Raw genomic sequence first — 27,086 nt, forward strand, 5'->3', positions numbered from 1 at the left:
ATGAAAAAAGAGGGAATATCTGAGAAGGATTAATGAGTTTGACCTGGAAACTGTCCATAATGATATGGTTGTTCCATCACAGATATAAACGATACCTGCAGACTTATAGTTCAGCCGAACAAACACAGCATAGTCTGCCAGATAGTGAGAACGAAGTGCCTCTTATGTTCCTATGACCTAAATAGGGGTCATGCAATTAAACAGACCAGCTGTTGGTTTTCTGATCTTTAACAGATGTTTCAGATTAGTACTTTTCCACTGAGACACCATTTGGTTCCAAAAGAAGCAAAAAAATAAAATAAAATAAAAATAATTCAAATGAGATGAATTTAACAGACCACTGAAAGAACTAAAAAAGTTATTACTGCATGGCTATTTAGTATAGAATTCATTCAGGGAAAAAAAAAGTTTAGGGTAAAGATTATACATCCTAAACGGCAGCAACTCAATGCATTTAGGCATGTGGTGGACATGGTCGAAATGAACTGCTGAAGATCAAACTGAGCATCAGAATGAGATTTAAGTGACTTTAAAAGTGGCATGGTTGTGCCAGATGGGCTGGTCTGTATTCGCAATGTGTACCCAATAAAGTGGTCCCACATTTTTGTGCCGTGTCATGCTGGAGGTAGACATTAACAGAGGAGTTTAATGATCCGGAAGGTGGCTGCAAGTATCCTTCATTTATTTTTGTCTGATCGTACTCAGTTTTTAAGCGAATGGAGTCATTGACGGATGGAAAAAGCAAGAGCAACACGTTAATTTAATAGCAGACGTCACTTATCAAGTCTTCCGCCATTTAGCTTGAGATACTGAAAACAAACCACATATGAATGGAGTGTACCACTACAGATCTAAAATGTGAGTCTTGTTTTATAAATGCTTTAATTCAAGAAACATTTCATGGATACCGATCATTTAATTAATCCACCAACAATGTTTATCGAAATAGCCAAACTAATAAACGGTTCACATATCTGTCTTTGTCTATCTTCTTCTGTCATGTCTTTTTCCTCTACACACAGCAAAACACTGCAATGATGGAAAGACAGAGCCTTGTTTGTTGCTAGGTAACTGGAGGGATGAGCGTTTGCTCTTCTGTAATCAATTTGATGTGTGTGTAAAGTGGTCCTGTGTAAGAAACCCTGGGGAGGTATGGAACATACGAGACGATATTTAAAGGGAGTCATGAACTGATTTTTTTTATTTTGTAATGTTTCCTGAGGTGCACATAAAATATCAAAAACTGTCATAATTTAGAAATAAAAAGCCATTTCCTACCCAGATTTTAGCCTCTGATTTAAACACTCTGTTTGAAGGGCTGTGAGACTTCAGTGTAAACGCCCCCTGCTGTGATTGGCTGACATCTTTGCATATGAAATAAGTATTACATGTGGAACTCTCTCGGAAACTTTTACTACGCTTTTACTATTACAGCTCTCAAGGTTAACTAATCGTGAAAAGTGTTGATTATAGCATTATATTTAGATCTACTCATGTCACATGAAAGGTTGCAGTGAATAGGATTTTAGCCAATCACAGACATGTTGAGTGCATGAATACAGTGATCTCATCATTGCAACTCGATTTCTGCACTCTTACGAATGCTTTCATCATAACTAACAGTTCAAAGATTATGCAAGTAAGAGCATAGGCAGTGTCGCTGATTATAACGGGAGTTTTGGAGAGAACTCGCTGTTTGATTGACAGCTCCAGCAGATTATAAAGGGAGCGTTCTTTGATCGCTTTCTGTATGTAACAATCACAATTTAAAAAACGGATTATTTTTAAACTACTAAAAGAAACAATGTAAAGTTGATTATTTAGTCACTGGCTTGATTTACTGACGCATAATGACTGTACCTTAATCATATCAGAAATCATTGGTCACAGATCAGGCATTAAAATTAACACGGTTACTTACATGTTGTGGCATTACTGCCGGGTCTATATCTTACAGTAAAAGACTGTTTGCAAAGCCTGCGCAGAAATGCGACTGATTTACCAAAAAAACTGAGACATTCACATAGTTGAAAATAATTACTTTCCTAGCATTAGGATCCTTTGGAAGCTAATGTTATTTTTAGTCCAGTGATCCTATATCTCTCTTTCAGCTCACTAACGTGCCAATTGGACGAGGCCAAAGACGCGGTGATGTAGAAGTAGGCGTTGGTTTGATTCTGCAGAGGCGGTCTTTCGTTGCACTATTATGTCATAATGTGACAACCTTCTAAATGAGTCGTTTTCTGAGCTTGGATTCAATAAACGCTGTTTTTGGACAAACAAGGACGTTTTGAGCTCTGAAACAGGATGTTTTTACAGTACAAGGACATGTCAATTTTGAAATTTTTATTTTTTAATTCATGACGCCTTTAAAAATTACCCACTCACATTGTCTGTATTTGAGAAGTAAACACCAGCTGCATGATGATGATGATGATGGAGCAGTAAAATTGCACATTAGTGAAGAAAGAGGGAGAGATGTACAGATACTGTAAGTGTTATGGAGATCCAAGAACTCACCCCATCCCAGGCAGAGGAAGCGTTTCCGAATGAGCCTGGTCCGAACTTTTCCTGTCACAGCCATATAGGACTGCCAAGCTTCTGTCAAAACCCAGCAGAAGGACGCCAGGAAAAAGAAGTGCAGAAATGCAGTTGTCATCGTGCATATGCCCTGTCCATTCAACAGAGAGAGAGAGAGAGAGAGAGGGGAGAGAGAGGGGAGAAAGGGATAAAATATTTTAGAAACAAGTCAAGTCCACATGAGGGTTTTTGGACTGTCAATTGAATATCACACAGCCAGACTTTGGGTGGAAAGTACTAAAATTCCATTATTAAAATTACAGGAAATGTGACCTCACTGAAAACCAAACCAAAAATGGCTCCCTCAATGCACCTACTCCCTTGGATTTTCATGCAAGGTGTCATCAAAAGCCTGTGACTAAAGCCCTATTTGCACGGGATTAGTATTACCTGGTGACCTCTAGTCATTTGTAATAATTGCGGAGGTTGTCTGTGATCTTAATCCCATGCGAATCGGCCATGTCTGTAATTTGTAAAGTAAAAATTCCCCTGTAAATGACCTACCACCTACCTACCGAACACAGAGGTCTTGTGAGGATATTAATCCCGTGCGAATCGGCATCTCAGTGATTTAGCCAGGATTTGGCAGGGTCGTATATAATTTTTTCAAGGTTTTTGTTTCCTCTGCGTTTTCACAAAGAATGGAGTGTTTTCATAGTATTTTGGCTGCTAGGTCATATTGCTATACACCATACAATTAAACAATTTGCAGAAAGAGAAAGCTGAAACCATCAGAAGAGCGAAAACAAAAAGAATGATTAGTTGGAGATCATAGATGTATAGCACCATGTGTTAAGGAACATAATTATAGGTCTTTATAAACAGAAGAATAAGACATTTCCAAGCCATAGCCTATCCAAAATTCGCATATGACATCATATCCGGGAGTAAAATTACAGGCTTCGCTTATCCCGTAGCGAATGCACCACACGGAATTCAGATGTGGGGGGGTAATTTCTAAAACACACGAGGTCCACAGATCATACTAATCCCGTGCGAATAGGGCTTAAAAAAGCCAAAGACTCGGCTAGAGCATCATTTAGGACCTGGCACTTTGATGGCATGTACAGTGTTCACAATGTGCTCTTGTGGATATGGGTTGGATTAAAAAAAGATATAATTTCATTTTGAGAAAATAAAGGGGTCATTAAAGGGGTCATATAATGGTACATGTACTTTTACAAGTTGATTGTACTGAAATGTGTGTTGGCAGTGCCTGTACACAACCATCATATAATGATAAAAATCCATCCAGTGTTTTTGTTTTAATCTCCTTATATGTTTTCCCCTGCCTCAAATCGAGCCGTTCGACCGTGTGACGTCACACGGTCGGACGCCCCTCCCACGATTGTTGATTGACAGCAGTGTTTCAACACAGACCCGCACTGAGCGAGCTGTCATCATAGTCTTTTTGATGTTCCTAATTCCTAATTTTGATGTTCCTAAATCCAAACCGCTGAAGACGCAGTGGCTGAGTTTTGTTTTCAGGGAATATTCCCCACGAGCAACGACAATGCTTTCATGTTTGCGCGAATCTTTTCTCACCAGATAGGGATGAGGGTCAATATAAAGCTGGTTTTGCCAAGAAGCTGCTCCTGAAAAAAGAATCGGTACCAACTAACTTATTTATGTTCCCTCTGCACCTCCAGAAGAAGTAAGTGTAAAGTTTTATTAACCTTTATATTAATCTTTGCAAATCACGGAAAAAAGTTTTTCATGACCATTAGTTGTAACGTCAATCTGTCAATGAACTAACGTATACATCAGTAAACACACAGCGTTCGTATCTCACTACTCTACCCTGCCAGTGCATACAAAAAATAGATCAAAGTGACATTACGTTAACCAACCATTCAGAAACATCCTGTTCGAGCCTTAATTGTCGAACTTCTTTGCGGCCGTCATCTTGTTCCGGGTGCGACTCCGGTTCAAATTGATACGGTTGCACAGATGTGTCCTCAGAGACTCCCGCTGCCATTCTCTCTCCAAAATATACCCTCAACTGTTGTCAAGGCAACACTCAACGTGCGTTCTATCAAGCACCCGCAGAACAGAAGGGCGGGGTGAGCGAAGCTCATTATCATTTAAAGGCATATGCACAAAAACAGCGTGCTGAAAACAGAGAAAATTAGTGTTTTCTTACAATACTAATGAGAATTTTTAATAAAAGTATATTACAAAGTTTTCATTTAGACCCTAAACATTCATATTAACTTGTACAAAAATGGCATTATATGACCCCTTTAAGATATTTTTTTTGGAAATAAATTAATACTTTAATTCAGCAAGGATGCATTAAACCGATCAAAAATGACAGTAAAGACTTTTGCATTATTACAAAAAAAATGATACTTCAAATCAATTCTAGTCTTTTGAACTTTATATTTCCTCCAAGATATTTAGCAGCACAACGGCTTTCGATATGGATAATAATAAATTCTTCTTGAGCATTAAATCAGCATATTAGAATAATTTCTGAAGGATCGTGTGACACTGAAGACTGGAGTAATGATACTGAAAATTCCATCACAGGAATAAATTACATTTTAAAATATAAACAGAAAACGGTTATATTTCATTTGTAATAATATTTCACAATACTAATGTTTTTACTGTATTTTTGATCAAATATATAGCCATCCATCCATCACCTATCTATTTTCTGTGATAAAGGCGAGACACTACAGGTGAATAGGGTAATTTTTTTAACTAGCAGATATCACCATGAAACTTTTCCAGTTGATTACCTACATTAAGATGAGAAAAAAATGTATTACAAGTTTTCTGTAATTTAATGTTTAAATATGCAAATTAGGCATTGTCTAATTAAATATGCACAAATTTGCATATATTTCAAAAAATGAAATCTGAGTATTGGATAAAGCCAGGTTCAAAATGATTTTTTCATTGTGTTCACAAATTAGATGGGAAAAAAATTACAGAGGGATTTATGGATATCTACTTTTGTTATCCTGTAAATCAGAATATACTGTCAATAGCCTTAAAAAAATGATTTTTGCCATGTTTTTTGGAATAAAATGTTATATAAATCGGGCTACGAATAATATATTTACAAATCCCTCTGTAAATGTCTTCATAATATAACTAGGTACAAGAGTGGAAAGTTTGGTGTATATAGGTGCTACTGAAGTGGAGATTTCGGACTTTGAGTATGAGAGAAAGGTCATTTTGAGAAAACGGGCTTTAAAGATTTAGCATCAGCCAATGAGATTGCGCATTTGCACCCTTTTACTTTCACGATTGGTTGCTGATAAAAAGGAAATGACCATATTTGGATCCGACAACATTGTACAGGAGAGAGAGAGCTTTCTAACGGTGTGTGTGATGACAGGGTGCAGATCGCGATAGCGGAGCAACGGATGATTTACAACGCCAACTTTTGATGAATTTATGAGAAATCTACAGCCGCAAACAGACAAAGTGTAGTAAAATAAAGACCTAAATGTGTATTTTAGACTTTTTTTCACCACAAGTCTGAAAGAAGACATGTTTTTGAAGACAAATATTCCGAAATCTCAAAATTGACCAGTGAAAAAAAATCGATGTTTTTGCCTGCCGTGTCTCGCCTTAAAAACCTAAGGAAAAAAACAAAAAGGACAACACACTGCCACAATGCTCTCAAACCCTATAATAGTGAACAAAAAAAAAAAATTCTTTCAACCTGCCGTCAGGTAATATAAATAAGTCGGTATGAGCAAGTTTAATATAAACTAAAACATACTGTGATACTGATATATTCCCATACTTCTGATTCCAAATCTAGAAAATCTCACTGCAATTAAAACATGTGCTCTGGACATTCTCAACACTTTGTCACCAACAGCGAGCCGACAGAGGGTATGAGATGCCCTCAGTACCAAAAGCCCATCTTTCTCACCACATGAGGATCTTTCCTCACTGAATTTGGCAGTCAGTGTGTCTCATGCAAATCTTTTAAGACTGGGATGATCAGCATGTGACAAAAACACTTCTTTCCTAAAACCGTGGTTCCCACTACATTTGACCAATGAACTTCCATGACATTTCCATTCGCTCTAAATTGCTTAGAAAAAAGTCCTGGGACTACATCAAGGCAGTGAAATACTTTAGAGCAGTGCTTCTCAACCGGTGGGTCGTGAGTCGCAAGACCGTTTTGAGTGGGTCGTGGAGTGTGCAGTTAAAAAGACGACATGAACAACAAAAACATAATTCTAAAAGACGTGCATGAAAGCTGTTGACTCTTCTGTCAGATATAGTTTAAGGAGTGCCTGAGAAAAACACGTTATTCACCTGAAACACCTGATTCAGTATCTGCTGTCGGATGAGATGTTGTCAGGCTATATGTCTGTGTCATTATTCTAATGTTTTTTCTTTTTGTAACTTGTAACGAAATAAAAAGTCTCTCACTTCAGAAAAACAAACTTTCCTGTATATCACCTCACTATATATAAAGAGCAGATGAATTTACAAGCATGCAGCAATGTAATACCAAGTACCTGGTACATCGTGTTTTAGCTGGCAAGGATTTGCAAGCATGATATTCATTCTATTCAGTTCCCATGTGTTTCATTAACAGTTCATGTTAGAATTGTGTATTTACCATGGTAACTGTAATTTTCATAATACCAAAATGGCAATTTATTTTCACTTTCGTGTTATTTTGTAGTTTTAAATGACTGTGGCAGCTCATAACAACTTACTAACGTTGACTGCTATTTAATAGCCTTAACTTATACTGTTTATTCATCAGTGTTAGTGATATTCTTACAATGTAAGTGTATGTTAAAGGAGAACTCCGGCGCAAAATGAACCTTTGGTCTAATAAAACATTGGTACCTAGTCAACCGTTCTCTGAGATTTGTTTTCATGATAATCGAATGTAAAGAGTTTTATCTCTAAAAACTGTTTAGCGTATAACGCTAGTAATGGGGGCATATAATAAGTAAAAAGAAATCGCTATTTAATACCACTAACAAGGCTCAAAATAGCCCCACACGAACACAGTAACATTATGAGGGTCCCTACATGCAAAACGAAGCATTGAGAACTTTGTAAGTGTACAGACCGTCTAATAAGAAGATAAAGATAAAGATAAAGACAGTCCACTTCGTGTATACAGACAGGAGCCATCTTTGGAAAACAGTCTCGACTAATCAAACCACGAACGCCATTCATACAGTTCAGAAGTTCACTGAACCTCATACAGTTCAGCTCACTTAGCACGTCGTTCGTGGTTTGATTAGTCGAGACTGTTTTCCAAAGATGGCTCCTGTCTGTATACACGAAGTGGACTGTCTTTATCTTTATCTTCTTATTAAACGGTCTGTACACTTACAAAGTTCTCAATGCTTCGTTTTGCATGTAGGGACCCTCATTATGTTACTGTGTTCGTGTGGGGCTATTTTGAGCCTTGTTAGTGGTATAAACTAGCGATTTCTTTTTACTTATTATATGCCCCCATTATTAGCGTTATATGCTAAACAGTTTTTAGAGATAAAACTCTTTACATTCGATTATCATGAAAACAAATCTCAGAGAACGGTTGACTAGGTACCAATGTTTTATTAGACCAAAGGTTCATTTTGCGCCGGAGTTCTCCTTTAAGTAAAGTACTTGTGTGCGTAAACCGTTTTTGTGCAATAAATTTGCCTGATTTTTGAAAACAAATCAGTCAGTGGGTGCTGAATGGTTGATAATAATGTTGTAAAATCGGACTGGTTGGTAGGAAAGACCATCAAGGATGCTGATACAGGAACATGTCTTACTTAAGCAAAGCACATTAAGGCTAGCCGCCTACAAGTGAATCTTGTGGAGGGAGAACCTGGATGCTCATGGGATAGAAGAGAGCTATGAGCACAGCTGACATGAGCCAGAGAAAAGCTGGATGGAACGTAATGAAGACCCGGCTTCCACCTGCTCCCGGTCGAATGCTGTGAAAATGGATCAACTGGCAGCATGCGATGGGACACCTGATGCTGTGTTGAGCTCTCTCACGCTGCCATAAAACCACAACTCCTCAGTAAACCAGCTTTCATGATCACATGCACACACAACGTCCGGAAGATCTAGCTTGAAGTTCACAGCCAGGGTGCATCTAAGCATACACTGTTCCTTGACTTCCAGAATTAGAAGGACAAGAAGGTTGTATAATCTCTACAATTAGTATACAACTTTTTATTGATAAACTACATTCTAAAGTTTAAGGTCAGTAAGTTTTATTTTTTGTAAATAAATGAATTACTTTTATTTAGCAAAGATGCATTAAATTGATCAAAAGTGACAGTAAATGCATGTACAATGTTACTAAAGATGTCTATTTAAAATAAAAATGCTGTTCTTTTGAACTTTATATTCATAAAATAATCCTGAAAAGACTGGGAGTACTCGGGGGCGGGGCAAGTCCGTCATGGCGATACTGGAAATATTTTAATTAAAACACCGTAACGAAAATTAATGTTGACAAATAGAAATATAACATGCAAATATGTCTATCAAAATATGAAAATATGACTAGGAAAAATAACACTGCTAGATTATCAATAATGCGTGAGGTGCATGAGGTGAAGCTGAAGAGTGAACACCGGTAAACTGAAGCCTGTTCTATATGAAGCATCCTACATGAGATTAATCAGATAATCTAGATACGCAACATAAGCGTAATATTACTAATTGAACCGCCCCCAAAAAAATTCTAATGTTTTTTTAAGTCACGGCTATTACCGTTTTCATGATCGATCACATCCCTAGTACAGTGATCATACCATCCTTCCTAATAGTGATATTACAACACATTTTAGGCTTAATATTAAGAAATGTGCATTGTGCAAAAAAAAGTTTAAATATAATATTTTTATATCAGTAAATCTCGTGACATCAGTAAATATATGAATAGATTTGTACTATACTTGGTATGAAATAAATGTATTTTAAATACATTTTAGTATAGGTTCTTTTCACTATGTCAAAGCAGAAGTAGGCCAAACCACTAGGGCTAAGGACTACATATCTAAGGATTTTCAGTTAAATTTTCACACTTAATGTTACATAAACACTTAGCATACTCCACTGCTGGAAGATACTTAAACTAAAGGTAAATACTCCAACTGGATCTTAGCACCACATTTTCAGAGGCATTTCTAGGTGTCAGATGTGTTTCGTTCCATTTTCTGCCTAATGCTAGCTGCTTAGCAAACAAGATAAGAAACAAAGAAGGAGGGGTGATGTGGCTCATGGCACATGCGTGTCACCGCAGGACCTCACAACCATATGGGCCAGTGCTAATGACTGATGAAGAAACACTTATGCCACAGAGCATAAATTAACTGCTATAAATACAGTATCGATTGACGCTATTAACAAGTAGCTTGCGTGGCTTTTTAGGCAAATACACATAGCAAAGAACTACAAACAGAACAGAAACTAAGCATTGCTCCTCGGCTCTGTGTATGTACAGTAGATAACATCACACAGAGGAACAAGGTGTGTTTGAACCCATTTGAGGGCACATGAAAGCCCCTAACCTGAGTGGGAATTTGACTTGTAGCTTTAAGTACCAAATGTACTATATCTGTATGCGTGTGGGTTTGCCTGAAGAGCTGGGCAGCAGAGGAAGTGGAGGGGGTGGCACACAGCCTCAGCTGAAATCCTGAGTACACACTGCCCTTTACAAAGGCAAATTGCCGGGAGATATTGAGCCCACTGTGTCTGTATCCATGGCAACAGAGGAAGTTCAAGAGAACAGTAAAGAACAACATAGCTGACGTAAAGGAAGGTGTGTGTGTGTATGTCGACGGGCTGATGCTGGTGTGTTCTGCTGGGATCAGTGTACGCGAGCGTGAGGCCAGGGAGGGTTCGAGACATTAACTTTAAGGTTAGAGAGTTCATTTTCATACATGGACGATGACTCTCTGGTGTAATGCTAACTCACTTCAATAAGCTTCCGGACACACAGTTTGAGGTTGAAGCAAATATGAAAATAAGCCTATTTAATATGCTTCAAATTATGAGAAATATTAAATCATGGCAAACAACGCCTAATGAGATTAATTTATGTATCCAGCTGGGTTTTCCCTTATGAAACTGCATGTTTGAACTCTGGTGCACATGCAATGCTTGTGCACTTCAATTAACTACTACATTAATGTAATGTATTGAAAGCAATTTACAAATTAAAAATAGAACATTAATAGTCAGATATCCTGAAGCTTTAATTGTGGAATAGCTTGTTTTACACCATGTTTTCTAAGAGTGTTCTCTCTGTTAAAGGGGTGGTTGATTATGATTTCACTTTTCTAACTTTAGTCAGTGTGTAATGTTGCTGTTTGAGGATAAACAACATCTGCACATACGACGCTCAAAGTTCAAAGCAAAGGGAGATATTTTATTTTAAAGAAATAGTTTAAGGACTACAACAGATATTCCTCCTGGGTTAGTGACATCACTAACCCTAAAATTGACATAAACCCCACCTCCGGGAACGTGATTTATAGATTATCATGACAGAATATGCTAATCAATGACAAGAAGATAACTAAGCTACATAAATTCATCAACATGTATACAACATTTCTGAATGGTTAGTTGTCACTTCTTGAGTCTCTCCATCTTTGTCTGACTCCAGTTTGAACATAAAAGGCTAAAAGTTTTTGAAATGTTCAGTGCATACATACAGACGGTTGGTCTGGGAACGCCCCCGGGAACGCCCCGTCACGTGATGTGAATTTATCCCGTGGGGGAAAACATTGCCTTGGCACTCATTGAAATACACACGACAATCATGCCGAAGAGTTGTTGTGTCGTTTTCTGTACTGCCAATATAAAAAATATATAAATTGAAGTTCTACATCCTTCCTATTAAACGCACAGAACCGTGTGAGCCTCCAGGGACTTGTAATTTTTGAGATTACTGTGTGAGTAGATCCCTGTGTGATATAGTCATATGGGTGTTGTTAAAGGGATACTCCACTTTTTTTGGAAATAGGCTCATTTTACAACTCCCCCAGAGTTAAACTGTTGAGTTTTACCGTTTTTGAATCCATTCAGCCGATCTCTGGTTCTGGCGGTACCACTTTTAGCATAGCTTAGCATACATCATTGAAGTAGACAAGACCATTAGCATTTCTAAAAAAAAAAAAATGACCAAAGAGTTTCGATAATTTTCCTATTTAAAACTTGACTCTTCTGTACATCGTGCACTAAAATATTTAATCGCGATTAATCGCATTTATGTCATAGTTACCTCGCGATTAATCGCACCTTTTTATCTATTCTAAATGTCCCTTGATTTATTTTTGTCCCATTATTTTTTCTCATTTTAATGCTATTATCAACATGGAAAAGTGGATTGGTTTGATTTGTGCAAATGTTTTTTTATTGAAAACAATATTGGCATATACAGTAGTGTTCAATTTCACACTAACATTCACACTTGGAGCAAATAATCTTTACACAATGTAACACTGTCCATCAATAAAAGGGTGAAAAAATACGTTGTCACACAAACAGCCCTTTCTAAGGGATCAAAACAGGGCGATACAAAATAAAATTACAAAGTGCACATGTAAGGTAAACTAGGACTACTTTCTTTTTCTCAAGTTTGCTTTGAGCAGTCAGGCTACTGCTCTTTATTCACTAGAGGCTCAACAACCCAGCCTCTTATATCAGAAAGAATGAACAGTAGTGGTGTCACACCAAACGCGAATAGAGCGTCTGGCGCGAGTGATTTCAATGTAAAGACGCGTTTACGCGTGTCTTGAGGTCCTGCTGCGCGAATGAGGCGTTTAGCGCGGCGCGGTAGACGTGAATTCGCCTCATTCGCGCGTCCAGTTTGCAAGAATGACGCGAGTTGAGCGTCTGGCGTGATACGCGCTAATGATTTTATTTATTTTGTTAATACGCGTTTGACGCGAATTCAATGGAAGCATTTGGCAACTTTTTAAAAGTAAACTTTCCATTTAGAATCTTATTGGCATGCATTTCTATCCATCCATCGCGCGCGCCATCCACTCAAAACGTAACCTTACCCTACTACTATTTGGCCGGCTCAAACGCCCAAACAGTGTGTGCTGCGTGCCTGTTGGTTTGTTTCTGGTCAAGCTAGATCCGGTGTGGTGTTGTAGTTTTTCTAACGTTACAGCATGTAAAAAAAAACTACAAAGTTTGCTAGGCCAAAAAGAACATTAATCTTGCGATAAAAAAATTGACGCCGTTAAAATGGGATTGCGTTAACGCCGTTAATAACGTGTTTAACTGACAGCACTAATATACACTCACCGGCCACTTTATAAGGTACACCTGTCCAACTGCTCGTTAACACTTAATTTCTAAGCAGCCAATCACATGGCGGCAACTCAGTGCATTTAGGCATGTAGACATGGTCAAGACAATCTCCTGCAGTTCAAACCGAGCATCAGTATGGCGAAGAAAGTTGATTTGAGTGACTTTGAACGTGGCATGATTGTTGGTGCCAGAAGGGCTGGTCTGAGTATTTCAGAAACTGCTAATCTACTGGGATTTTCACGCACAACCATCTCTAGGGTTTACAGAGAATGGTCCGAAAAAGAAAAAACATCCAGTGAGCGGCAGTTCTGTGGGCGGAAATGCCTTGTTGATGCCAGAGGTCAGAGGAGAATGGCCAGACTGGTTCGAGCTGATAGAAGGGCAACAGTGACTGAAAAAACCACTGGTTACAACCGAGGTATGCAGCAAAGCATTTGTGAAGCCACAACACGCACAACCTTGAGGCGGATGGGCTACAACAGCAGAAGACTCCACCGGGTACCACTCATCTCCACTACAAATAGGAAAAAGAGGCTACAATTTGCAAGAGCTCACCAAAATTGAACAGTTGAAGACTGGAAAAATGTTGCCTGGTCTGAGGAGTCTCGATTTCTGTTGAGACATTCAGATGTTAGAGTCAGAATTTGGCGTAAACAGAATGAGAACATGGAACCATCATGCCTTGTTACCACTGTGCAGGCTGGTGGTGGTGGTGTAATGGTGTGGGGGATGTTTTCCTGGCACACTTTAGGCCCCTTAGTGCCAATTGGGCATCGTTTAAATGCCACGGCCTACCTGAGCATTGTTTCTGACCATGTCCATCCCTTTATGGCCACCATGTACCCATCCTCTGATGGCTACTTCCACCATGTCACAAAGCTCTAATCATTTCAAATTGGTTTCTTGAACATGACAATGAGTTCACTGTACTAAAATGGCCTCCACAGTCACCAGATCTCAACCCAATAGAGCATCTTTGGGATGTGGTGGAACGGGAGATTCGCATCATGGATGTGCAGCCGACAAATCTGCGGCAACTGTGTGATGCCATCATGTCAATATGGACCAAACTCCCTGAGGAATGCTTCCAGCACCTTGTTGAATCTATGCCACGAAGAATTGAGGCAGTTCTGAAGGCAAAAGGGGGTCCAACCCGTTACTAGCATGGGGTACCTAATAAAGTGGCCGGTGAGTGTATATTTAGATTAGATCATATTAAATGTATTGTCATTCTGCAGAGTACAAGTACAGAGCCAATGAAATGCAATAGTTCTGTTATAATTTACAATATGCATTTTTTATCACAATAAAATAAAAAATAACCATGTTGTTGAAAACCTTAATTGGCATTGTGAAATTCAGTATCTGTTATAGTTATATGCATTTTAATCCAAATAAAATAAAATTGTGAAAACTTGACATGAGAGGCAAATCGTGAGTCCCTGAATCAAAATCGAATATTGAGGTGCCAAAATATTCCTCCTCCTAATGTTTTAAGTTGTAATCTTGTACTTTACCAAGGGTGACTTTAAACAGCACTGCTCTCTTGGTTTTTTTACAGAGATGTATTTACGTCATTCTATCATAGCACTCACACGTCGCGCAGGGACCAAGCTGTCAGAAGATATCTATAGAATACTGTCTTCCTCACAAAGCTCAGCAAAGGCTGGGGGAAAATAATACCACCCCAGATAACATCTAGAGATCGCCAATGTCACACAAGTTTGCCAGTGCAGTAGGTCAGTTAGCCCATTAAGCTGTCATTAACTATTTATCATTCAGCTGTTCAAACATGAAAAAGACTGACTCATTTTACCCCAAGGCAAAGTTATAGATAAAACAAATTAGAGCATGTTTTTATTGAAAGCTATCTCGACAGATCATCAAAGTGGCTGATGTGTCAAAAGCATTCAAATCTTTCACTTTAAGCTTAATAATTTGATCTGTGAGTCATCCGTCACAGTTTCTTATCAACAGAGAATCCTTTCATTTCAGATGATTCTTCGAAGGAGCTTCAATATTCTCTTTGAAGAGGCGAATAAATGATGCCATGAATAAAAAAATAATAATAATGTAGCATAATCGAAGTCATTTAAAAGTAAATACGTGATGGGAATATGAGGTCACTGCATTGTCCTCTGCCAGTGAGACTCTACCAAGTGGAATAAACGTCTGATAATTGGAGGGAGTGACTTAAAATAATTAAACATTTACGTAATTAACAAAGCCATTAATTCAGTACTGACATTCAATTTTGTAACTGAGAAAAATGATCTAAGAAATTAAGACTTTTTTTCACGTCATAACTTGGATATTTTGTTCAGACATTTTTATTCCATTAAACCTCACTTGATTTATTATTTTATCTCTGATTTTTTTAGTAACCATCTCAATGAAGCCTGTTTAACTATGGTAAAAAAAAAAAAAAATTTAACTACCGGAGAATTTTATAGATTTACTCAACAGCTCTTTGGCAGTGACCAGGTGACATGGACAAAAACCATAAAAGTATTCAATTTAAGAAGTATTCAATACTCTATTCCATTCATTATCTTCTGAAGCTTATATGGCAGCTTCCTGTCAAATCTAAGCCAGAGCTCTAGTAGTAGCAGCGGGTGTTTGTAATAGTGTAATGCTCTCACAGATCAGCACAATGTAAAGGAAGTGTTGATATTGTAAGCCGTGGTTAAAAGTCAAACTGACATGATGCTGATATCCAGGCCAATTAAGCCAGACTCATTATGCAACAGAAAAGAAAATGGTCCTATTCCCACAGTCTGGATATTTCAGGGATCCTGCCTTCATCACACTCTTGAGCTGTAGCACAATATCTCAGTTTAACAACTATATATATTCACACTCTGTCAAGATTATTGTTCGAAATGCTTTTCTCCTCACCAATTAATGTTACATACTCCCCACATCTACCCTGATACAAACAGCACTCTTCAGCTGTTTGAGCAGTATTGTTTCTGTTTTGACATAAATGTCTTTCCTACATTAATATTTATGACAAATGCTGCTGCTACACCAAGATATGAAAATGTTGCTTTCTATTATTCAAAAGGTGAGGTAAAATAAAAGCACAGATGCTACACTAGTAGCATCTAAACAATTCATAAAGTATGGCTGCACCGATCTCTGCTTAATAGGAGCATATCTGGTATATTTACCACAAATAATCATACAGCATTTTCTTCTTTCCTTCTCTGCTGCCTGGATTGACTATTACTCACCGCTTCCAAAATGAAAATTCCACAGGAAAAGTAAATTACGAATGCTTTTCATCATGTTCAAACGTTATTCACATCGGTTCTTTCCAATCAAAATCCATGATGTTTGCGTTTGGAAAGGTGCCGCGGGCTACCCTCACATCTTAGTACTTGAGAAGATAAACAAGTCAGCAACTGATCAAAAGGAAATTGCACATAAATACAGACACTAAATTATAGACTCGTCTTGAAGGTGAAGATTAGAATTATTTACCTCTGTAAACAGGAGATTTTTGAGGTCTGGTGAAAAACGATACTGAGATATGTTCAGGAGAGCTGACCGTCACTCCTTAAGAGAGCAGCTACAACATGATGCTTTTTTCCTATCATTTAAAATCAATATGAAACAAAAAAGAAAATGTTTTACTTTGTAATGCACATTTCGGGTCTTATAGCGCACGGTGCATCAGTGCACACTATTCTGCAATCTTCTATTAAACTATAAAATAAGCTCTGTCTTAGCAACAAGTTTCCTTTTTGGCTGACCACAAAAGGATTGTGCATTATACAGAGCGGACTTTTAAATTCCAATTTAATTTCTGGATTTGAAATGAGGTAGCAAATGTGATGCAAAATAGCATCTCTAATTTGAACGTTGGGAAGTAGAACTAAAATTAATTGAAAATTTAAGAAATTGTATCATTTAACAAGAAAAGAAAGTTTGTCAAGACTATCATGTTGGCCTTTTAAAAAGTTTAAAAAGGTTGTATATGCTTTATGTACTTTGAATACTGATATATACAGCAGTTGACAGACAGACAGACAGACAGACAGACAGACAGACAGACAGACAGACAGACAGACAGACAGACAGATAGACAGATAGACAGATAGACAGATAGACAGATAGACAGATAGATAGATAGATAGATAGATAGATAGACAGATAGACAGATAGACAGATAGACAGATAGACAGATAGACAGATAGATAGATAGATAGATAGATAGATAGATAGATAGATAGATAGACAGATAGACAGATAGATAGATAGATAGATAGATTCAAACTACACTGAGATAAGTGAAGGAAACTACACTGAGATAAGTGAAGGCTGACTTACTTGAAAAGTCTCCTTCAACATTTTTTTTTAAAGTTAGACCAACTTATACTTTAAATTGAAAGTAAAAGTTCAGTGCCTCAAAGTGAATTAAGTCTGGTTCATATAAATCTGCCATTTCATTTCCTCTGACAGCTCGTACATACGGGCACTCGAAAGCTTCACAACGAGCCACTGGATTAAATGGCACCTTTTCTTGCAGCAAGAGATAAGAGGAAGTCTCTAAGCACCATTTAATAATCCTAGAGCCCCATAAGACACCTTAGGTGCTGCTAATGGAATAAGAGCAGACTGTGTGTCTGTCCGGCTTACTCTTTAAGAACTACAGCACAGAACTTACGTCTTCACCTCTTAAAGAGTTAGTTCACGCAAAAATGAAAATTCTGTCATTACTTACTCACCCTCATGTCATTCCAAACCCGTAAGCCCTCTTGGAAGTACCCATTTCAAGGCCCAGAAAGGTAGTAAAGACATTGTTAAAATAGTCACTGTGACTACAGTGGTTCAAACTTAATGTTATGAAGTGCTGAGAATATTTTTGTGCACAAAAAAAATTAAAATAAATAAAGACTTCTCTTCCATGTCAGTCTTTGACGCCGTTCACGTTGTAAACACAGAGCAGCGTTTCCGGGTTCTACTCCAGAACGCCGGCTCAGTATTGGCCGGATCCCCATGTCTCAGCGTGCAGATGTTGCAGTCCATGGAAGAGTCAGAAAGCTCTCAGATTTCATCAAAAATATTTTCATTTGTGTTCTGAAGATGAGCGAAGGGCTTACGGGGTTGGAATGACATGAGGGTGAGTCATTAATGACAGAAATTACATTTTTGGGTGAACTAACTCTTTTAGAATTAAAGACATATGTTCTGTGCTGTAGTTCTTATAGATACCGTCTATAAGAGTAAGCCGGACTGACGCAGAGTATGTGCTTATTCCATTAGCAGCACCTAAGGTCCGAATCCACTTTTGCTAGTTTAACGACAGTAAAAAAAAGGTCTGCGCGCCCGGCACATGGTCTAAAAGGGTTGTCCCTATTCTCTTAATGAGTAATGGGTGTGTGGGTGTGCCATGGCGGGTTCGCTATTTACATGGCAGAATTTGCAAGCGGAAAAACTGAAGTGGACCAGCCTATAGGCGCATATTACTAACACGTTCTTTAAATAACAAAAAAAATATTGCCGTCTATTTCAGTTGCCTCAAAATAGCAACTGCACCTCCTGAACAGACCTCGTTTTCAGACCAGCACGCCGATGGGTGCAGAAATGGGCGCAAATGCATTTGCTATTTAAACAACGTGGCGCAGGGCGTGAAAATGATAACTACGTCGGGCTGAAACTAGCAAAAAACACTTTTTTTGGCGCTGCATTGCGATGATATGCGTATGATAGGACCCTATAACAACACACACTAGAATAATACACAGTCATTTCTCATTGGTATCATAAAGAGTCTACTGCACACACACACACACACACACACACACACAAACAAACAAAAACACTGACAAAAGGTCTATATTTGTGCCACATTTCAACTGAGAAATCTCCTTTATTAAGAGCAGGTTTGTAATGAACATCTAAGGTTCCTATTATTTGCCATTTGTTGCATGTCCTCAGTTGCATGTTTTATTCATTAACCAATATAACCAGATAAGAGGCATGTCTGTGCACCATCTCCTACTTTCAAAGCTGCCATTAAGTCAAATCTTATGAAGGTTCCAGACAACAGAAAAATAAAGCACATTTTAAATAACTCACAGGGGGCATTGTCAGCAGCCTTGATCATTTGGTGGGAGGGTAGTTGAACCGCTTTACATCTTTGATGCAATAAGGACGTCAAACCTTTGTTCCACTAAAAAAAAAGGAATCATTCTATAATACAGCTTTTGCTTATAATAATAGTTGTTGATGGGTCAACATGTTTTCATTTCCCATTCATTGCCAGCAAACATATCACCCTGTTGCCCAAGACTGGTTGCCCACTGAAGCTAAGCAGGGTTGAGCCTGGTCAGTACCTGGATGGGAAACTCCTGGGAAAACTAGGTTGCTACTGGAAGAGGTGTTAGTGAGGTCAGCAGGGAGTGCTCACCCTGTGGGGTACTGTGGGTACTGTGGTCTGTGTGGGTCCTAACGCCCCAGTATAGTGATGGGGACAATATACTGTCAAAAAGCACTGTCCTTAGGATGAGACGTTAATTTGAGGTCCTGACTCTCTGTGGTCATTAAACATGAGGTCATTACATTTTTCAATGTCTTTGGGAAAAAAAAGAAAAGAGTAGTGGTGTATCCTGTCCAAATTTGCCCGGTGGCCCCTGTCCATCATCATGGCCTCCTAATTATCTCCATATACTCATTGGCTCTATCCCTCTGTCTCCTCTCCACCAGTAAGCCGGTGTGTGGTGGGCGTTCTGGCGCACTATGGCTGCCGTCGCATCATCCAGGTGGATGCAGCACATTGGTGGTGTTTTGAGGAGACTTCCCCCCTTCCATATGTGAAGCGCTTTGAGTACCCAGAAAAACGCTATATAAATGTAAACAAATTATTATTATTATAAACAGAAAAGCAGATTTGCATTCATTTGGGGAAAATGTTGAATCCTCCCTCATGCTAAATGTAAAATGACGTGGTGTGGAATTAAAAAGGAAGATGGCAGTGTTTATGATCAGCACTGACAGGCCTTCAGATCAGCTCAACGTTCAGAGAAGCCGCAGGCTGAGTGCTCTCTCTAGCATGGCCATCACGTCATATGTGTGACCTTCATCTGGAGGCACAAACCTGCACCCTCTGAGACACGTATCCATCGTCTTCACCAGTGTGATGAAGCAGGAATTACTCTAAATTGCTACTTGAGAGAGCGTGGCAAATGGCTGCAAAAAGAACTGGCAAGACAGTGATACACTAGAGAATGGCATTTTATTGTCATGGTAACAGACGCACTGACCATTTAAAATGCTGTACATCAGAAGTGCCTTAGAAGTGGACAGAGCAGAGGTCCAGATGTAATTATGGTCCATTAATGAAGGACCGGACCTGCTGCACTGCTGTCATCAAGACTTACACTGAGCATTCTTAGAATAACGACATTAATAACGATAAATCATACCTCAACAAACTAAAGCAGATGCATGTCTAATAATTGTTATAAACGGCATGTTTAATGGCAAATATGCCATGAAGGCACCAAAGCTCTGTTCCAAAACCTTTAGGCATTATAGGCATCCTCCCAAACACAAAAAGCTGTTACAAAATGTATGCAGCAAAACTATTCTGCCTTTAAAGATATCTCGTTTTGGCTACATTCTAAAGGCAGTATCACATGTTGTGTTCACGAATAAGGAACTAACAGAATAAACTGCAATAAGCTTGTGAAATTATTCATCCAAGATGGTGGATGGATGGATGGAGGGAAGACTGAAAAGCATTGATACAAAATTTTGTACATTGACTGGTTAACATGCATAATGTGATTATAATGGGATTTTGGCAATATTGCGATAAAACCTAATGTGAACACAATACTTAAACTAAAGCGATTAAGCTCAATCGTAGTAACCACAATCGCATGAAACTATATGGCGTACGCTGATTTTAATCGCAATAAACAGGAACAAATTCATCATTTGTGCTATGCATTGGGGTATGTAAAGAATGGCGTTAAAATGAACACACTTCTCCTTAGTGAATAATCACAATAATGAAAATTGGATGTAAACAGGAGTGAAGGGTTTTGCATGCGTCATGTAAACATCTTACTGCGATTAAGTCCTTACTCCGATTATTGTAAAAAATAATAATAATAAAAAGAAAAATCTCATTATTGGTGCATGCGTAAACATAGTCATTGTGAATGTTATTCTATGCAAAGAAAAAATATTCAATAATTTATTATTGAGTAATTCAGTTTTAGTGCCGTAAAAACTAAACTTTGTTTTCATTGTTTCAAAAATGATTTTAGAATTATCGAGTCTCTAAAATATAAAAAAATGGAGAGAATACATTCCTGCAGTCTTCCTTAAAAATCCATAGGCTATATTTTTTTAAACACAGATGTTCTGTCTTGCAACGGATCTATACCTGAAGAAGTACTGTGGTTTAAATAAATATGAAGATTTTGGAAACTATGACTTGTATGAGACTGTTTTCTGTACAGATGTCGGTGTCCTAAGCACATGCCTGATTTGATACTTTGCAATAAGGTTTCATTTGTTAACATTAGTTAATGTATAAACTAACAATGAACAATACATTTTTACTATATTTGTTAAATCTTTGTTAACGTTAATAAAAATCCACCTGTTCATTGTTTGTCTAACTAATTTGAACAAAAACGACATTTGATTTTAATAATGTATCAGTAAATATTGAAATTAACATGAACAAATATTAATAGATTATGCTGTAGAAGTGCAGTTCATTATTAGTGCATGTTAACTAATGTTGCTAACTAATGAAACCTTATTGTAAAGTGTTACCGGATTTATTTGGTCCATTTAAAAAAATATTGTTAAAAGTTTTCTTTTTTGGTTTAAATATACTGCTTAATTTAGAATGTGTTCCTTTGATTGTTTTTTATCACATTTGATTTTATTGTATCTTATTAAATAGTAAATAATTAGAATAATTTCAAGCAGCATTACTATTAAAAAAAACATTGGTCTTTTAAAATGTTGTATAGAACAAATAAAGCCAGTTTAATTAAAAGTATTTTAAGTTTGTCCTAAAGGAACGCTTTTATAACCCAAGGTGCAGTCAGAAGAACGCCAGTCAAGCATCTCACCAGGTGATGGACCAGAGCTATACTCAACGGCTTCTTTTGATCAGTTTAATGTAACAGGAAATTCATTTGTTTTAACCTTGGGAATTGACTTCCTTCCATCTCAGAACGCTCGTTAGAATTAGAATTTGAAAAAGCTCATGCATTGTGCTGGCTGAGAAGAAAAAAAAAACTGCACTGAAATGTCTGACTGTGTGACTGAGTAATGTGTTATTCCCGCAGCAGCGTTGACTCACTCAGAAGCCCTATCTGTGTGGGCAGCGTAGGAATAACGTTTCACTCTGTGTAAACCCTCCTCTGATGATAACCAAAAACCACCAGCTGTGCTAGTCCTGACAAGCTTGTAAGCAGTGAGAAATCAACCTCTTTTATCTTGTTTACTCAAACGAGGGCAAATGAGCGTCATTTGTAAGCGTGAGAGTGAATAATTAATCTTTGTTCTTCCAAAGTTCTGCAATTTCCCATATCCAATCATCCCTGATGTTGAATTTGAAATGGTGAATGTGAGAACATTTGACTCTAGGATCCACTGATCAGGATCTGCATCTTATAATTACATCTTGAATGACTTATATACACCATCTCCTCACAATGAGCTGGAAAAAAAGAAATCATTTTGAGCGTTGCCATCTAGCATGGGAGCCTATTTAGTCCTATTTAAAATGAATTGCAGCCATGTAAAGAGCTTTAAAATGCTTTCACCCTACCTGGGATCCTGAAATTTAGACGTTCCATTCGCAACCATTCGCAACAAATGTTCAGATTCACGTGGGCTCTGGATATTGCAGAGAGGCTGTTATATAACTGAACCATTTGGACTGTGAACACTAAGGGACTTTTGCTTCAAGTTTACTGTGATGCATATCTACTAATCATCATCACAAACAGGATGAACTTTAGTTTAAGTCTGGCAAATAATTGAATCTTTTTGTTACTCGTATCCCCGCTTCCTTAACTGAACACCACCCAAAAAAACTTCACTCAACTAAAAAAAAAAACTGATGATGAAAGACCGTTTAGTCTTTAGGGAAGCCGATCACTTGGAAAGAGGTTAGGGTAGTTTAGATTTTGACGTCAAAACTCACTCATCTCAGCGGGAACAATGAAACCGCAGCATGAAACAACGTCAATAATTCAAAGCGCAAAAGTTTTATGTCTCGTTTTTTGGAATTACAAACTCAAGCGCAAAAAAGTTCACAGTCACATGTCTATTCTATTTGTGGTTTACATGGACACAATCTCTCAGGTCTCGAACCTGCGTCCGTCCATTTTGCATTTGCGTTGTATAATTCAGACTGCAGCCAGCTGGATTCTGGCTAATGTATTTAGTGTCTCTGAACATAAGAGGCATCATCATCAATTCTCCTTGGCATTGGACACAGAGCGATGTACTCACTTGCTAAAAATAACTGCCATGGCTTGCTGAGTACTAATTTAAGAATATAATCTAGTATACTTATAAACAATGGTGGAAAGAAGCTCATGCTTTTCTGAATGCACAGAGGAAACCATTTAAATCGTATAGGCTAATGTCTTACATATTTCAAATCAGCAATGAAGAAATACAATCCAACATCAGTGGTATCATAACTTGGGCTTCAAATACATGCCCTTAAAAAAAGCACCTGGCTCTTTTGGGTTCATTTTAAATGACCCTATGACAAAAAGTGATTCATTTACCAGACATTTGCTAAATGAACCTAAACTGGAAAATATATGTACATAAATTGCTTACCACAAGAAAAGAATGCAATTTGTTTATACAAACACAACAGCATATAACAGAATATGCAGCTCACTACACAACAACTCGAACATCTGGATAGGTAGGTAGGTCACTTCAGAAAAAATAGGCCAGCCAGCTTGAATTTAAGTGAGTCACAATGCCTCAAAACAGAGGAATTAAAACAATCTGGCGGGGTGGTATGATATACAAACAGCAGACAGAAAGTTCTTCACCAGTATTAAGTAAAACCAGTGTTTCGTTTACATTATAAACCCGTAAACGTCTAGATCGACATAATATTAGAGCGGAGAAGCTGTCTGGCATGCAAGACAAGCTTACAAAATCAGCCCACACGCAAGCCGAGAAATAAACATGAGAATCCAGAGTGGACATTTTGTTCAAGTACAAATCGACGCTCAAATTCTCAGTATGCTTGGTGGCCTTCATTGCAATTTCAATCTAATCTGGCAATATCAGAGTACAACACATTAGAGACAGATAAAAGTGGATCAAATTGAAATATTTACCGCATTATGTGTCTGCGTCTGTCCAACTAGTATCAGGATGTTGGAGCAGATGATTGAAAGGCAGAAATTGATCAGAATGATTGATCTCTCGGACCTGATGTACCTAAAAAGAAATGGTATATCAAAGTTGCATTCTCCCAAAAGTGCAATGGCATTATTTGTAATATCCCTTGCACATCAATGCACTTACCTCCATAGAATACCATACACCACGGCCAGTGTGATCAAGGCCAGACAGGACAGACCACAGCCCACTATTAGTGTCACAGATGGAACCCCTGAGTACTCCATAGCCTGCGAATGGCACACAAGAGCTTCAGTGAGCGATTTTCAAACCCATGTACCACTAATAAAAGCCCATTTCAGTGCCTTGTAATAAAGCACATTACAGCACACTAGCTTGTTGCAGCACAGCCATTTATACTGCACAAATTCAGAGGATTAAAGCAAAAGCTTTTTTGGTCTCTAATTCATTTGTCCCCATTCAATCTCCCCTTCACATAAATAAAAGGTGTTTTGCCCCCATTCAAATGAATAGTGCTCATTATCAACAGGTGGGTGCTTAATGTCACAAGCCATAATTAACTGAAATATGTCATCTCTTTTAAGCCAAACCAGTCGACTTTGAGGTCATTTGGTAGGTATTTCCAGTAACACAAGTACAACTTGATACTGAACAACTATGGAAAAATATTGAAATATTTATTAAAGATAATATCCAGCAAGATATATCAGTAACCTTTAAAGACATTATTTTTGGATACTTTGAGTCTGACCCCAATAAAAAAAAAGCCTGCTTTGTTATTAATTTACTTTATTTTATTGGCAAATTTTACATTCATAAATGTAAATTCACCAATAACAAACCAATTTTTATTGTTTTTTTGAAAGAATTTAAAATGTATCTTAACACTATTTCATCCTCAGTAAATAAGAAAGCAATTAAAACTATTTCAAATTGTAGTGACTTTAATTTGTGTACACTAAATGATGTATAAGATGTTTTACCCTCATGGTTATTACTTTTATTTTTTTCTCTTTTTTTTCTTTCTTCTCCATATCTCTTTTTTTAATTTTTTTATTTGTCTTAGTTTTGCACTGCTATTTTGTATGTTCAGATGACATTCTACATATTATATTTTGTAGTGACATTTGTGTAATTCTGATACAAATTTGTATACCATGTTTGTCATCTCTGTACTGTTCTCAAGCATAATAAAAAAAAAAAAAAAAAAAAAAAAAAAAAAAAAAGTACAACTTGACTCAGAAAACCTCCCAAATGGAATGTCAGCGTTACATTCACATAACTTGTAATCACATTAGAACTATGACACATTAAAATATCAAGTTAAGTCACCTTTATTATATAGTGCTTTTTACAATACAGGTTGTTTCAAAGCAGCTTTACAGAGATAACAGGAAAATAAAGCAACAAAGTTTGTGCGAACAAAAAAATATGACAACAATGGTCCCATAAATTAATAGATTATTTAGTTCAAATCATGGAAAATAGTGGTATTTTTAATGGTATTTGCATTCAAGAGTGAACAAACAAAAAAAATGCTTCAATGAAAAGGGTGATCGGGTCTTTTAAAAGTAGGATAGGGGACTTTCATTTGTCTATCAAAAATTTGTTTGGCTCTTTAAACTAAAGAGGGACTTTTGCCGACATATTGATGTGTTACAATTTCTCCTATATATTTGTATACTGTCTCGGCACCTATAATGTCTCTAGTGTTGGTGTTTAAATGATGTTTTAACATGCATCACTGGATTTAGAATCTCAGAACATATTGTGTGTACATATATTGTGTCCACATACATATACTGTATAGGCCTATGACTACCTATCATCGTAAATAGTTGCTTGTATTAGGTTCACAGGCCTTATTAGCCCTGGCAGTGCATATCCCAGCTAGTCCATTTATTTATGTCTTTTCCCCCAAATTTCCACCTGACAACCCCCTCAATCCAGCTCCCAGGAGTCACAAGTCATTGTGACATATCAGCCGTGCATTGCAATGATAGGAGTTATCAAACTTTGCCCCTGCTGCATCACAGAGACGCAGACAACACCATCATTTTCACACGGGAGCCATTTATTCACTGACTGGTGGTCACATGGGTAGAGAAAAAATGGCTGCCTCTTACTCTGTAGAATAAAACAGCCATGTTTTGCTGTCTGCTGAATCCACTAGTAGAGACCACAGCTGATGGCATTGTGTCTCAAATGTGAAGCTTATCCAAATGCTATGAGCAATACATAGCAAAGGTAAAAGGTAGATTCATATTATACGGTAACATTAATCTACATCAATGAGACGGGGAACTTTAATAAGAGGATGAAGCCATTATTACATAATACGAAAGCCATAATTTATTTGCACAATCCAGGAATATCTGCATTATATCTCAACGCCAAAAAATATTTTATTCGTATAGCCTAAATAGCTTATTTAATTTCACTGATGAAGAGTCTACAGCAGATGCCATCTCAAACATGAACATATCCAAATGCTTTGACCAACATTTAGGAAAGGCAAAATGGAGATTATGATAGTCATGATAGTTTTTTTTACCCTCAGTTTACATCAATATGTGAAGGGGGAAGCTTAAATAAATGATGAAACAATAATTAAAAGATTAACGATATACTATATAATCTAATATTTTAATAGCAATTAATCACAGAAGAATCTGAGCTCTCTCTCACACACAGACACACACACACACACACACACATAAGCTGCACAAGCTTTGCACAGGTAGATTTCTATCTTAATCAAATATGACACAATTGAAGTCAGTAATTAAATATCACTTTGAAAACCACACACGCACTTCAATCAATACAGCATCTCATGATCCCCC

The 27,086-nt window shown here is 37.5% G+C and overlaps 1 protein-coding gene across 5 annotated transcripts in view; it reads right to left on the reverse strand.

The window, feature by feature from the left end:
* adgrb3 (adhesion G protein-coupled receptor B3) overlaps positions 1 to 27,086 on the reverse strand; it is a 201,510-nt gene that overhangs the window by 21,936 nt on the left and 152,488 nt on the right. For all 5 annotated transcript variants that reach the window (XM_056254889.1, XM_056254888.1, XM_056254890.1 and 2 more), the window contains 3 exons: positions 24,406 to 24,509; positions 24,216 to 24,318; positions 2,521 to 2,671 (listed from right to left, as the gene is read on the reverse strand). In XM_056254889.1, the coding sequence (XP_056110864.1) occupies positions 2,521 to 2,671; positions 24,216 to 24,318; positions 24,406 to 24,509 (358 nt within the window). The remainder of the gene's footprint in view (positions 1 to 2,520; positions 2,672 to 24,215; positions 24,319 to 24,405; positions 24,510 to 27,086) is intronic.

Source organism: Rhinichthys klamathensis, unplaced genomic scaffold (assembly GCF_029890125.1).
Source record: "Rhinichthys klamathensis goyatoka isolate OS25496 unplaced genomic scaffold, OSU_Roscu_1.1 h1tg000115l_1, whole genome shotgun sequence".
Lineage (NCBI taxonomy): Eukaryota > Metazoa > Chordata > Actinopteri > Cypriniformes > Leuciscidae > Rhinichthys > Rhinichthys klamathensis.